The sequence below is a fragment of the Carassius carassius genome, chromosome 44 (genome assembly GCF_963082965.1).
Source record: "Carassius carassius chromosome 44, fCarCar2.1, whole genome shotgun sequence".
NCBI classification, from domain to species: Eukaryota; Metazoa; Chordata; class Actinopteri; order Cypriniformes; family Cyprinidae; genus Carassius; species Carassius carassius.
In genome coordinates this window covers 20,632,606-20,647,349 of record NC_081798.1, presented here as the reverse complement: position 1 = coordinate 20,647,349, position 14,744 = coordinate 20,632,606, and the positions used below count along the sequence as shown (strand labels likewise).

General features: G+C 37.6%; 1 protein-coding gene across 2 annotated transcripts in view; it reads right to left on the bottom strand.

Moving 5' to 3' along the window:
- Positions 1-3,095: 3,095 nt before the first annotated feature.
- Positions 3,096-14,744, bottom strand: part of LOC132126084 (arf-GAP with coiled-coil, ANK repeat and PH domain-containing protein 3-like) — a 76,884-nt gene continuing 65,235 nt past the window's right edge. For both annotated transcript variants that reach the window (XM_059537116.1, XM_059537117.1), the window contains 12 exons: positions 13,601-13,809; positions 12,514-12,583; positions 11,916-12,010; positions 11,563-11,777; positions 10,750-10,845; positions 10,450-10,551; positions 10,143-10,363; positions 9,141-9,250; positions 7,620-7,730; positions 7,467-7,528; positions 4,784-4,833; positions 3,096-3,609 (listed from right to left, as the gene is read on the bottom strand). In XM_059537116.1, the coding sequence (XP_059393099.1) occupies positions 3,541-3,609; positions 4,784-4,833; positions 7,467-7,528; positions 7,620-7,730; positions 9,141-9,250; positions 10,143-10,363; positions 10,450-10,551; positions 10,750-10,845; positions 11,563-11,777; positions 11,916-12,010; positions 12,514-12,583; positions 13,601-13,809 (1,410 nt within the window). In that variant the 3' untranslated portion in view covers positions 3,096-3,540. The remainder of the gene's footprint in view (positions 3,610-4,783; positions 4,834-7,466; positions 7,529-7,619; positions 7,731-9,140; positions 9,251-10,142; positions 10,364-10,449; positions 10,552-10,749; positions 10,846-11,562; positions 11,778-11,915; positions 12,011-12,513; positions 12,584-13,600; positions 13,810-14,744) is intronic.

The window sequence follows — 14,744 nt, the reverse complement described above, 5'->3', positions numbered from 1 at the left end:
TGACAGTTAATTCTTCAGTTTAACTGGTCTGTTATACAAAAGCTGCTTTTCTTTTCCACTGTGTCACAGTAGAAAAAACTGTTGGTTTCATTTCAAAGTGGCTTTATGAGGTTTGGCTTTGGCTGATTACTGGCTCGTCGGGCCACATGATGAGACACATATGAGGAGGAGTCCTTTGCTTCACCTTGATCTCCTGTAAAGGAGAAAAAAACCTTAATATGTATGACTAAAGGAAGACCCGTTTTGTTTAGATTTCTTGAGTCAGATTTACCTCCACAACCTCAGGAAACAGCTCAGACAACTCTGTCCTTCAGGTTGAAGGCCAAGCTCTGCGCAGACATTAATAAAAATATTAATATGTTGAATATAATGGAATAAAATTATATGATGATGGTGCTTTTACCTTCCACAGAGAAAAGTATTTGTCTGCAAATCTTTTGTGATGGAAATAATGAGGGGAGGAAAAGCTATTTCAGTACTTTTGTGAGCGATTGTGAAGGAACGCAAATGTTTAGTGAAAGAAAGCAAAGGGGAAGTTGGGGTTATGTAAAACTTTTGCGAGAGAATACCATGTTTCTTGGGGAACTTAATAGTTTTGCGAGAGAATGATTGTTTTTCTATGGAAAGATGCCAAGTTTCACAGGGGAACGGAGGCAGCATAAACTTTCTCAGGGTAATGGAAACGTTTTGCGAGAGAGTGTAAATGTATTGCTAGAGAAATTTTCTCCACGGACCGGATTCGTTTTGCGAAAGAACACACATTTATTTCTAAAGAAAGGAAAGTTTCTCAGAGGAATGTTTCTTCCTTTTCTGTTTTTTTCTTTTCTTTCTGTCACCATTTCAATCCTGCCCAGTTTAGCTCCAGCACGTATGTCCATTGAGACCTTGATTAGCTTTTAATTAGGATAAGCTATACTCTGCAGGACAATGGCCCTCCAGGAACAGGTTTGGACACCCCTGATCAAGGGGCTACATTATATATATATCACAGTGAGCCGCAGTGAATGTTTATGTTTATGCACAGTTATTTAGCTTACCGTGTGTTGCACATGAATCTCCCATTAGGGGTTAGCATATAAATACTGGGTGGCTTGAAAGGAAATTATTGAGGAAATATCCATTTGCCATGATAGTAGCCACCTTAGAACAGACAATTAACAAAAGAAGCAGAAAGAAGTGTAAATGATAGGCATGCAGTGTATATAGAGTGAAAAGATTCTCGCCTACCCTCACATAAGGGGTTTTCTCAGGTCCACAGACAACAAAATACCTGGGGAAGATTTCATCAACAAACATTTCAAGATATGAATTCAGAACAAAGGTTTCTTTCACAATATAAATGTATTTATTTTGTTCGTTTGCTCTAGACAGTAGAATGGAAATAGATATACGGTTCATATCCAATTGTTTTAAAGGTTTTGACTCTACTAAAGCATAACAATACCACAATATGTTTGCAGATATTCAAGAAACGTGCTAAGTTAACATACTTGTCTATCTGAAAAACAATGTTACAGTCAGTTTTTCTTCTTTGAAAATGTGTGTTCTGGGCCGGAATGTCGGTCTCTGTTTTGGTTTGTGAAACCGACCACTCCCAGTTTACCCAATTGTATTTCATTATTGCCATTTGGTGTAAAACACAGCATTTCATTTCAATCATCGTTAAGTGCGCTCGTTCCTGTTTTTGACGTCAATCTGGCAACCTGCTTGTGCGTCAAGTCTATAGAGCAGGTGCCGCGTGAAGAAAAGCCCCTCTCCAATATTTAGATTTTGGACTGCAATCCTAAACATTATTTTCAAATACCATGTTACTTTGTTGCAGTATTGTTAACTAAAACTTTTTTTTTTTAAGTTCAACCACTCAGTGTCAATCCTACATACAGCACCTTTAATTTATATACCAGTGCCTAAAACAGTGACCTGACATTATTTCCTAGTGTAGGCCTAATTCAGACTCTATTGTGCCATTCCAGTATATTAGATGGCAGAGATTCAGCACAGATGCTCTTTCCGTATCCTGAAGTGATCCTGTTTCAGATGCAGTGTTGCTCATCTTCCTGTTTCCACCCACACTCATCTGAAACACAGTTTCATTTAATATTAAAATCATCATGAAAGAAACAGCTTTCTTTAGCAGCATATAGACATAAGTTGATCCTTATGTCTGAAAAATAATCAAACAACCACATTTGCTGTAATAATTACAATAAATGTGACATGATGTGCTGTTCTAATTGGTGTTAATAATAATATAATGAAATATGCACTAATGTATAGTATGATACAGTACATATACACACATATTAAATGCATGACATACCGCTCGAGTGAATTCAGAACAGATGAAGGTGAAGTGAAGAGTGTGTCCAGTGTGATTGACTCTCAGTAAATACTGGACATGTCACATAAACAGCACACGCACGAGTCCTGCAGTCAGTGTTCATGCAGTGATTTAGGAGAAAGAGAAAATGAAGGCAACATCATTTCTGTCTGCTTTCACTTTTGATTTAATAATTTAAGCAGTGGTATAAGCTATCATTTTACTTTCTTATTATTAGAGGAAAGGCTCACCATATGAAAAAAATGCCATCTTTAACATCTTAAATATGCAACACATTTGCACATTAAAACAAAATCATTAAGATTTAACATAAAATGTCACTTATTTGTTGATTGTCTAAAGTTTATTTTTGCCAAAATGCTTTATTTTTTTATTTTTTTAGATAAACCAACCAATATTTAAGCAAAATCTCAAATGAGGGCGAGACGTACCTATTATAAAACAAGGCAGCATTTGCTATAAAAGCAAAATGTCCTGCCACAGCCTCCTGTTTCAATATGAAATATGACAACTTGTTAAAGAAAATGAAATGGCTTGTCAAGCCATTTAATGTTTTTTTTTAAAGAGCATTGAAAGGTCCAAAAATGTAATTTAAATATCTATTTTCAACTAATTGTAAAAGCTGAAGCAATGCGATAATCAAAAATGTAAATGTTGCAAATTGTTTCTTGCTCATTATTTTGGATGTTTTTAAAAATGTTGATGATTGAAAAAAAAAGTTGTTGCAGAAAGTAATACATCTATAACCAAAATCACTGATAATGTATATTCCAGTTGTTGAACTTATTCCTCCAGCATTTAAAAAACAAAAAACAACAAGCATAATTATTCAACTACTTCATCCATTCCTGTGTAGCTTGTGCTCACTAGATGTCACTGTCATCATATTACAGAATGGTTACATGTGAATTAGACTTTTTATTCACATAGTTAGCATTCACATACAGCACAAATATCACAAATTTAATTATGGGAAGCAAATTCACACAAGGGATGTCAACTTTTAAAATCAACATGAACTATAAAAACTTAAAATCCCATACAGAGCTTTTGGAGAGAACCAAATCTAAAAACATATCAATCTGTTGTTAAAACCCATCACTATCCCCAAGCTCGTCTTTAGATGTTGGCATATATTATTCTTCTGAATCTTCATCGCAGTCCTTCATGTCCTGCTTGAGGGCGTCTGTTAAAGCTGGTTAGTGTTTTGGAGGCGTGTAAAGCCATGTGCGGAAACTCCCGAAAGATGACAGTGCACGAGGAGATGCCTGTGAAACCAAACAAGTTTACAGACTTCAAGCCTTGGACTGAGAATGAGCAAGAGCTTGGACAAGAGCTGAGCAGCCGAGTCCCTGCTCTGGAACACCAGGAACTCATTTATTATTATTCTATACATAGAATAGAATCTAATGTAGTGTGATATAATATCACATGATATCCCAGCATTCTGCCCCATAATTAAAAATTTAAATCAGTAGCTGGGCAGTTGACATGGGATGTTTAATGAATGTAAAACTATTTTGAACTATTTCCCTTTTTATAAATGCATTTTTTGTCCTCATATTATGAGACTATATGGAATATTTGTATTTTATGTAAAAAATGATCACACATAACTTAAACAAATAACTAATAACAAATAATTTAAAAAAATATTTAAATATGGTGAAAATGTGAAAAGAAATAGTATACAGTAACAGAATTTAAAATATACAACATAACTTACCAAATAATAACAACAACAATTAATAATAATAAGTGCAATATGTGTAATATATAATGTGCATACACACCCATTCAAAAGTTTGGGGTCAGTATTTTTTTAAATGAAATTAACACTTGTAATGATGCATTAAACATATCAAAATTGACCGTAAAACTTTTAAATTGTTACCGTTTTATTTTCTGTTAAATCAAATAATTTAGAGAAAAAAATGTACATTTAGAATGATTCTGAATTAAGGATCATGTGACACTGAAGACTGGAGTAATGATGCTGAAAAATTTAGCTTTGTTCCCATAAATAAATTATATTTAAAATATATCCCAAGAGAAAACGGTAATTTAAAACGGTAATATATTTTTCAAAATATTACAGTCTTTTTGATAAATAAATGCAGATTTCTTCAAAATGTTTTTTAAATTCTGACTTACCCCAAATGTTTGATTGATGGTGTGTAAATAGACTTAGAATGAAATTTTAAACTAAAATCATTGAATATAAAAAAAATAAAAAGATAGGAAATGTCGACTACCTAATGTGATTGTGATTTAGGGAAGAGAAACAGAGAAGCATTTTCAAGCTGTAATTATGACTTTCTTGAGTCTATCACACAAGTATAGGCAGAGAAGCCTTTTAAATGAGGCAAGAGACCCGTAAAGTAACCACCACTGCAAGTGCAAGACCCAAACCCATAGTGAACGGTCTGTAACATCACTCACTCGGGAACTCATGCGCTTTACCCTCAATGGACTCGCAGGTATACTGGGCTCTAAAAGAGGAATAATACCTAGTAAGACAATGTTACCGTCACACTTTAAATGACAATAAAATCACAGAAATCAACTGCATTATGGGAGAAAAAACCCCACAAAATCCACTGTCTGCAAAAGCCTTCGTAATTCCTTAAACAAACACAGCTGTTGGAAAGGACTCACCGACTGATGCAGAGCGTGTCATAAGAGAGAAGGAGCAGAGCAGAAATATCAGCTCAAGACCTTGTTTTATTGTTTGTCAGTGTTTTTTAAAAGACAAGCTTCTTTTTATAGATTTCTGTCGTAAAAAAACAATTGTACAAACAATACAAGAATGTCTCCACACACAGAATGTCTTCTAACGGATTGTACCAAATGTTGCAAGAGAAAAGAGTTAAAGGTCTGAACGCGAGAACCACAGCGAGAGAGCAAGCAGTCAAGAACAGTTCAAAGGTCAAAGCATATTCACAGCACAGTAGTTAAGAAGCATTTCGCAGTTCAACGTTGTTTAAAACACATCCAGATACAACGACTGAACTGGTCCCCTTAATGGCAACTATCTATTCTGTACACTGTCTTTATTTTCAGATATTAAAAAGGAAATTTCAGCTCAGCAAAATCGTTTCTGTAAAACAACAACTGAAAATGTACAATTAAGCACATTTTTATTGAGATGAATGTTTGCACTGAAAAGATATTCTACCCGTTTAAAGGGGAAGTGTATAGTTCTGATTTCAGTACTTGAATTTTTTACTGTCAGCTTAATAAATTGAAAATAAGTAAACCATTGGTAGGTTGAAACTCCCAAAAGGCGCAAACACATTGCTATCAGTTTAACAAAACAATGCTCTGTTTGAGCATCACCAGCCTGACACAGCAACAGTGGCTCAACCAATGGCACCAGTTTGGGGGCGGGTCTATATGTTTGTTGACCAATCGCAGACTGGGAGAGTTTTTGAATTGTATCTGCCAATATTATTATTAGTATTTTTATTTACTTGTAAAAATCCACCCACAAATGCCAGTGTTGCATAGAATCCTATCCCCCTTACTCCTCAAAGTTATTACTTTAGCTGAGGCAACTTGTTATGGGTACTTTATTCATTGCCTTGTTAGAAATCCTTTACGGTCTTTATCATTAAAAGGTTAATTAATACCTTTTAATGTGTATGTTTTTTATTATTGAAGCTAAAACTGTCATATTAATTCCTTTCTCTGTTTTCTGTTATTTAGCAAGCTAACAGCTTAGCCTACTAGCTTAGCATAGAGCTAACTGCTGAAGAAAAGTGGTGCATCTGAAATCAAACAGGTACTTAATTTGGTTTGAAATCTGCTTCACATAAAATAAAAAGTATGCTTGTGTGTAGTATGAAGGAAATTTAGACGTTCTACATCCTCTCCCATGGCTTCATGGGATAGTAGAGTATCCATCAGATGCACACTTCAGATCCTCTGTTATAGGACATCATCTAGGTACTGTTTTAGGAATACTGGACATACTACTCGGCTAACATAGTGTTTTTCACCTACTATAAAGTATGGAAGTAGGCATATTCGGATGCATATTTTTTCATCAGGGATTAGAAAGGGAGAAAGGATTCTAATGGCTTACTCTTCGAACTGGGGTCATCTGAACCAAATGTGGGCAAAAAATTGACAACACGGAGATGTCTTCATGCATTTTTACATAGTGACAGAATCAGGTGGTTAAAATAAGGAACCATGCTTGCTAATGCAGATGGGCACTTGAGCGATTAAACGCATGCAAATGCTGACTGCTTCTACACAGTCAGCTCTAGACAAGCATTTATCATTAAAGATCACATGCCAGTCATTTGGGAGCTTGGCAATACAAGTACAAATATATAAAACAGATGGTTGTTATAAGTTCTATAAATAATTTAGAATAGCTGACATCTCTTTAAAATTTTAAAGGGGTAAAACACCCATTTTATTAGCATATAAGGGGAGTCCGATGTGTTTTTGAAATGTAAAAGACAAAAAAAAGTCTACTTAGCTAAACATAAAGGCCTTGTTTTCTTTACTAAACAAGAAAATGTACATGGATACATATTTCCATATTCCAATTATCATTGCACTAATCCTCAGGACGGAAAATAAATAAAAAGCACAACAAACAACATTTACATGAAGCAAAATAACATATAAAAAGAAAACAACTCAGTCGTTAAAAAAATACTGTCGGTAGGAAAAGTGCGCACAGTCATATTTTCGGAAATGCTGTTTCGAACCGCTAATGAATTCAAATTTGTTTAAACAAATTAGATTAGGCTATTAACTAATCGCATTTAACATCATGTTTGAATGATACACAATTCAATACAGCGGCGTTCTAACCATGGCATACTGTAAATAGCCATTCCATTTCAATATTTTGTGTTAACCACATACTGTACATACATACGAACACAACGTGTAAACTAATTGGTCAGGTGGGGAGGAGGTTGAAGATACCACTAGATCCTTGCTAAAGCTTTCCTGTAAAGGGCTACAAACTTAGTAGGTAGTTCTCTTCACAGTCTGTCAGTGCTCGAGAGCGCCCCCTAGCATTCTTCAATGGAGAGGCAGATAAACTCCTGAATACACTTTCTATACTGCTGCTCTGTGGGACTGCTGCTGGGGTATTGACCTGGCTGTCCGAAGGGCCCGTCCGCTTCGCGCATCTCCTCGTTCATCCGGGCTAACCGCAATCTGACCGAGAGAGAGAGAACAAAAACATTGGCTTTTATGTGCAGTGACACTCAGAGAGTATCTACTAAGGGAAGTGAAGTTCTTGACTTACAGTGTGACGATGTCTGCATTGGCTGCCTGAACAGCAATACTTAGAGGGTCCTGCCCGTCCTCATCGACCTCCACCTGAGAGGCTCCTCGCTTCAGGAACAAACACACCTGTCTGTGGACACACGCATACAGTACACAATGGTGTTAAATTATAAGTAATTCTGAGGTAGATCGGCTTATTACTACAGTTTGGAATAATTGTCTTACAGACAAACAGTGTTGGGGAGTAACTAGTTACATGTAACGGAATTACATAATTTAATTGCAAAAGAAATCTAACTGTAATGTAAATGTAATGTAAATGTACAGCTCATACACATCGTACAGCTTACATCGTACAGCTCACATCGTACAGCTCATACACATCGTACAGCTCACATCGTACAGCTCATACACATCGTACAGCTCACATCGTACAGCTCATACACATCGTACAGCTCACATCGTACAGCTCACATCGTACAGCTCGTACACATCGTACAGCTCACATCGTACAGCTCATACACATCGTACAGCTCACATCGTACAGCTCACATCGTACAGCTCGTACACATCGTACAGCTCACATCGTACAGCTCGTACACATCGTACAGCTCACATCGTACAGCTCATACACATCATACAGCTCACATCGTACAGCTCATACACATTGTACAGCTCACATCGTACAGCTCACATCGTACAGCTCATACACATCGTACAGCTCACATCGTACAGCTCATACACATCGTACAGCTCACATCGTACAGCTCATACACATCGTACAGCTCACATCGTACAGCTCATACACATCGTACAGCTCACATCGTACAGCTCATACACATCGTACAGCTCATACACATCGTACAGCTCACATCGTACAGCTCATACACATCGTACAGCTCACATCGTACAGCTCATACACATCGTACAGCTTACATCGTACAGCTCACATCGTACAGCTCATACACATCGTACAGCTCATACACATCGTACAGCTCACATCGTACAGCTCATACACATCGTACAGCTCATACACATCGTACAGCTCACATCGTACAGCTCATACACATCGTACAGCTCATACACATCGTACAGCTCACATCGTACAGCTCATACACATCGTACAGCTCACATCGTACAGCTCATACACATCGTACAGCTCACATCGTACAGCTCACATCGTACAGCTCACATCGTACAGCTCATACACATCGTACAGCTCACATCGTACAGCTCATACACATCGTACAGCTCATACACATCGTACAGCTCACATCGTACAGCTCATACACATCGTACAGCTCACATCGTACAGCTCATACACATCGTACAGCTCATACACATCGTACAGCTCACATCGTACAGCTCATACACATCGTACAGCTCACATCGTACAGCTCATACACATCGTACAGCTCACATGTGTGGAACAGCCTTAGCAATGAGAACGTGAATCTTAGAACTGAACTGTGTAAGTAGGCAGATCACTAGGTTTTCGGAACGGAACTTTTTCGTGATGTCTGTGTGAGTCATTTCTTACCCCGTGTGACCCAGACACGTGGCGTGGTGCAGAGGTGCCCGTCCTCGTATGTCCCTCTGATTAACATCTGCTCCATTCTGCAGCAGGAACTCACAAGCTATCAGAGAGCCCTAAGAGAGAGAGAGAGAGAGAGAAAGAGTTAGTAAAGTAAACACTGTTAATTTAACCTATTAGCTGTACATGAAGTAAACACTGTCAAAAAATATTTAGCAAAGTAAGGCATTAAAACAAAAGAATATAAAATGGATAGTTCCGGTCCTCGATTCTGATTGGTTGAGCCAGGTTCAAAGCTGTTATAAGTTATTCTACAAACAAACACCTTTTTGTTTCTGTGTCTGTGTGTTTGCAAATTTGTTGCAACCACAACCGTTTCCGAGGAACTACATTGTTTGGCAGAAGAATAATGTTTTTATTAATATCATTAAATTTTATTTGCTTTGTTTCCTTTTGGGAAACCTTGCTATGTATATGGAATAACTGTTTTAAAAAAGCAATAACCCCCGTGAAGCCGTGATTAACAGTCAATGCTTCGCATTGTGCCTAACAAAGCCCCTTATAGCTGTTATAAATTCACTCTTAACCACAGCTTCTTGGGGCTAATTGCCAAGAAAATACATTTTTAGTCTTTCTTCTTCATACTTGCCATTTCTTTGGAAATATTTGTGAAATAGTGTTCCTGTAGCTCAGCTGGTAGAGCGTTGCGTTATCAAGCGTAAGGTTGGGGATTCGATTCCCCGGGAACACGTTAGGTAAAAATTGATAGCCTGAATGCACTGTAAGTCGCTTTGGATAAAAGCGTCTGCTAAATGCATTAATTTAATTTAATTTAATTTAATTTAATTTAATTTAATTTAATTTAATTTAATTTAATTTAATTTAATTTAATTTAATTTAATTTAATTTAATTTAATTTAATTTAATTTAATTTAATTTAAATGTTAGCAATTTATGAGTGAAGATGGCTTCACAGTTAATCCTACACCAGATTGTATTCAGTCTCACCCCTGCGACGGCGTGTATTAATGGACTCTTGCTTTCGTCCTCCTCGCTGACAGAGTTGATATCTGCACCGTGTGCGAGCGCCTCTGCCATGACCGGTAGGTTCCTGGCCTGTGACGCCTTATGAAGCAGCACATTCGGGTCAAGCTCCCTGCCGTCCTCTAGATCCGACGCTTCCTGCTCGATATCAACCTCCCCGCTGGACTCATCCGAGTCCTCACACTCTGCAATAAAACAAAGACATGGGAGATGATGAAGGGGATCAACACACAACAGAGAGATACCATACCAAAGTAGGACGTCTTCTCACCTTCCTCAGTGACGCGGTCCACCACTGCGCCAAAAACGAGTATGTCTGTGCTGCCGTCAGTACTGCCGCCAAGCCCACTATCACTGCTGAGACCTGCGGGGCCAATGGGTGCCAAGCGAGGGACACGTTACTCACACCGTGATCTTCTCAATCATTCAGTCCTTGACTCCTCACACAATACATTAGAAAATTACTCTGCAACAGGCATTGGTGCAGACCAGTGTTTCTACCAGTGAGATATTTGGGGTGGACTTGGTGGTCTCGTGGTTTTTAGAAGGTAAAGTCTTATTAGGAACTTACTGCGAGGCCCTGAGCCTGTGTCGAAGTATGAGAAGAGAGAATCAAGCTCGTCGGGACAAAACAAGGATTCTCTCCGAAACTTTGCAGCTGCTGCAGCTGAGGATGACAAACAGAGACGATCATCATGTCAACCTCTCACTTTGTCTAACACTCCAAATCTGTATTTTTCCATTTTGTGTCCATTAAAATCGTTACTTTATAAAACATCCATAACTGAATGTTTTTCAACTAAAATATTGTATCTTACCATGAGTGAATGACAAAATAATGAATGTTATTTTATTTTATTTTTTTAAATGTTACTATGTTATTATCATGTTATTAGAGAATTCACTTTTTTTTAGTACTTAAAATTTAGAAATTCTTTGAAACGTCAAAAAGCTATGATGGAAATCATGCAATATATATTTGTTGATCATTTTCAGTTTAAAGTACACTGGAATGAATGGCATTTCCTTTGAAATTATCTTTGAAATCAATAGAAGTTGAACATATAATTATAATTCAAAAACAGTCTAAATTTATGAAACATACCCATTCATGACAAAACATCAAAACAACATAAATGTTACTCAAGTATTACGTTTTCAAACAAAAATAAGTACATTTTACTTGCATAGATGTTTACTGTCAGATCAAAAAGTCATCAATTTTTCATGCTGCTGTGGCTCATCAATAGGCATACTTATGTTTCTCAACAAAATTCAGTCTCAAATGTGTGTGAAATATGGGGAAAGGCTAAATTTTTCAAGGTATTTTCAAAGTATTTTTGACACCTAATGGAAATGCGTTCAGAAATGAGCAAGCAAGTACCAGCGGAGAGATTGGCTGGTGACATGATCCCGGCGTCGTGCCTGTATTTCCGGCGGGTTTTAGGGGCTCTGATGGAGCTGTTGTGTCTTCTGCACTTCTTCACGCTCCAGTGTTGTGATTTTCTGCTCCCCTCCACCAGAGCTTCGGAGCCACACATCTTCTTCAGAAACTTCCTCTCCACATATTTCGCTTTGATCCACGATTCTTTCTCCAGCCTAAATAAAACATCAGAAGCACAAACGGGAGCTTCTGTCAATGAAACATCGGCCATATGAAAATATAATGACATCAAAAAGAAAAAAATATAACCGAAGCAATAGATTCTGGCTATTGATATATCGCTGCACACTGACCTTGAGCTGCTGGGACCAGGTTTCTTAAGTCTCTGCTCCTCACACGCACCTTCATAAATCTGGTTGATTACAGTGTTGCCAAGCTCACACATTAACTACGAGGAAAACAGTCATAAAGTGTTATTTGTTTAATAAAACTAAAAACTATTACATAACCGATTTTAAATCAATGTAATAGAAATCTGAATAATTGAATTGGATCTGTACTTAGATTTGGATGAATAATTGTTATAACAGTTTATTATAATACACTATTGTATAGAATTATAGTAATAATAATAACAACATTATTATTATTTGCATAAAGTATATGAAGTGTGCTTTCATAGAATTATCTTACGATTATGTGTCCTGATATTTTTTCGAGTTCATTCTAACTATTAATTAGTTCAAATTTCACATTGGCATAATAAGGATTCAGTTGGCAAATGTGCTTAATATTTATATTTGTCACTTTGCAGACGATCTTACATTTTGTAGAAACATTTTCCTGAACGTTTCTTTGATTTCTTCTTATTTTTTGGGGGAGAAATAGGCTATTAACATAATTGTGACAGGTTTGTGAGATTCACCCATTTAGTTCTCACTGGGCTCTTACCTTTATAAGCTCTGGCTCCCATGTGTCGAGGGTTAAAGAGCGAACTTTAGAGCAGTGGACGCCCAAACTCCTGCAGAGAAAGAAAATCAACCATATCTTCAAGCATGCTCAAGATGGCATTGTCCTAATTTAGGCACACTTTTCTTCGAATGACTTCCATTATATTTTCTCATTGCAAAATAAATGTTTCACTCCAACTACCAAAGACACATTAGGATCAGCCTCCTTTAGAAACCCGTCAGAATCACAGAGTCCCCATCTGCACCCCCTGTTGTGTCTGAGCACATCAAATCTAATGCCTCTGTGTATTACGAGGCTTCTGTCTAACGTTCAGTCACAGACGCCCATCTCTGAGGAGGCAGGAGAGGTTTAATCTGATTAGCAGGCTGGCGCCGGTAATCTGCAGAGGAACTGATGGAGCAGAAAAGGTGCTTCACCCTGAGGGTGTGACGTACTGTTTACATGAGCGTCATATGGATGGAAAGCCATTCTGCTGTTGGGTTCAATCTGTCATGAGAGATGCAGTTGGGATAAATGTTCTGACGCAGGTGCTTTAAGCCCCATTTATATCTTCAGTCAAATCAGTATGAAAGCAGATCATGGCTTTTCAGATGTTTAGATGTTGGGTCTTTATGTCAGCTGCATGATGCTGGGAGCATGTACAAGTACAAGACGGCTTGTTTTGTACTGCGTTATAGTATAAAACTTTTTCCTATGATGCTTTGCCGCAGTTATGAAAGGAACTTCCCGTTACATGTAAACAATAAGCAAAAGGTTTGCTCTATGAATGCAATAATAAAAAAGTACAATGAAATGACATTATTCCACTCAACCTTCAACCACTGAACATTGAAATTTAAAAGTGCAAAAGCATTAACAAATTATTACAACAGACCATGAATAACCCTAAAGTTTGATTTTCACAGCAATATTACAGACACGGTTATCTCATGTAACATTTTGCCTCACTGTTCAGTAACTGAACACTGAGTGATACTTTTTTTGTCAATGCCTACCATAATTTAAATTGCAGTAGGCTCGTGGTGGATAACTTCAATCCTGACTAGAACAAACAGCAGACTGTCACCTGTGAATGCCAGAGCACTCGATGCAGAGCAGAATGCCGAGGTTGATGCTGGCCCAGCGAGGGTCGGCCTGGCCACAGTCGCAGCAGATCTCGTTTCCTGGCAGAGACTGGACCCGCTGGAGGATACTCTCTCCCCTTACAATACGCTCCCGCGGCTCGCTAGCAGAGTCGATACTGCTCGTGGATGGAGACGCTGTCCTGTCCAAACGCTGTAGAATCAAGAGTTTGTGCTCTTAACTTTCTTAACATTCAAACTATGTCAAATGCAATTTATGTAATTGGGCCAATGGTAAAACACCCATTTTCATGCCCAGATCTATTAGTTCATTTAAAAACAAAATTTAAAATGTAAAAATGCCATTCATACATTGTGCAGAAGTTTTCACCCCCTAACTCTTAATGCATCTTGTTTCCTTCTGGAGCATCAGTGAACGTTTGAACCTTTTTTAATAGTTGTGTGAAAAGATGGGTCTCCGAATCGTACAGTCACTGCTGGAAAGGGTTCAAATATGCGAAAGAAGCTGGAAAACTGAAGAATCTGCAGGACTTGAAGGATTTTTCTGAAGAACAGTTCTCAGTTTAACTGTTCAGAACAAACAAGGGACTCATGCACAACCATCACAAAACAGAAAAACAGTCGTGGATTATCCAGGTAACCACACACAGTATTAAGAACCAAGGGTTCCCAAACTTTTGAATGGGGTTATTTTAATAATTTCAGGAATTTTTTGTCTTGTGGACTAAATGTGAACATCTTTTATGTACAAGTTCTTACTCAGGACAGTACTAAATAAAAAATAACATGCATTTAGTATGATCTCTCTTATTTTGTTAAAATTATTCACATTTTCACAGATTCTGCAAGGGGTTCCCAAACTTTCACATGCCACTGTACAGTATTTAGCTGAATCACCTTTACAGTCTAAGTCTTTTCGTTTGATGCTACAAGCTTTCTCATCATTTGGCAAATATCTGCCATCATTCTTCTCATCTCTTCACCTCTCATGCTCTGTCAGGTTAGATGGGGGCAGACGCACATTTTCAGGTTTCTCCAGAAATATTTGATTGGTTTCAAGCCCAGGATGGAGCTGGGGCACTCAAGGACATCCACAGAGTTGTCTATAAGCCACTCTTGTTGTGTGTA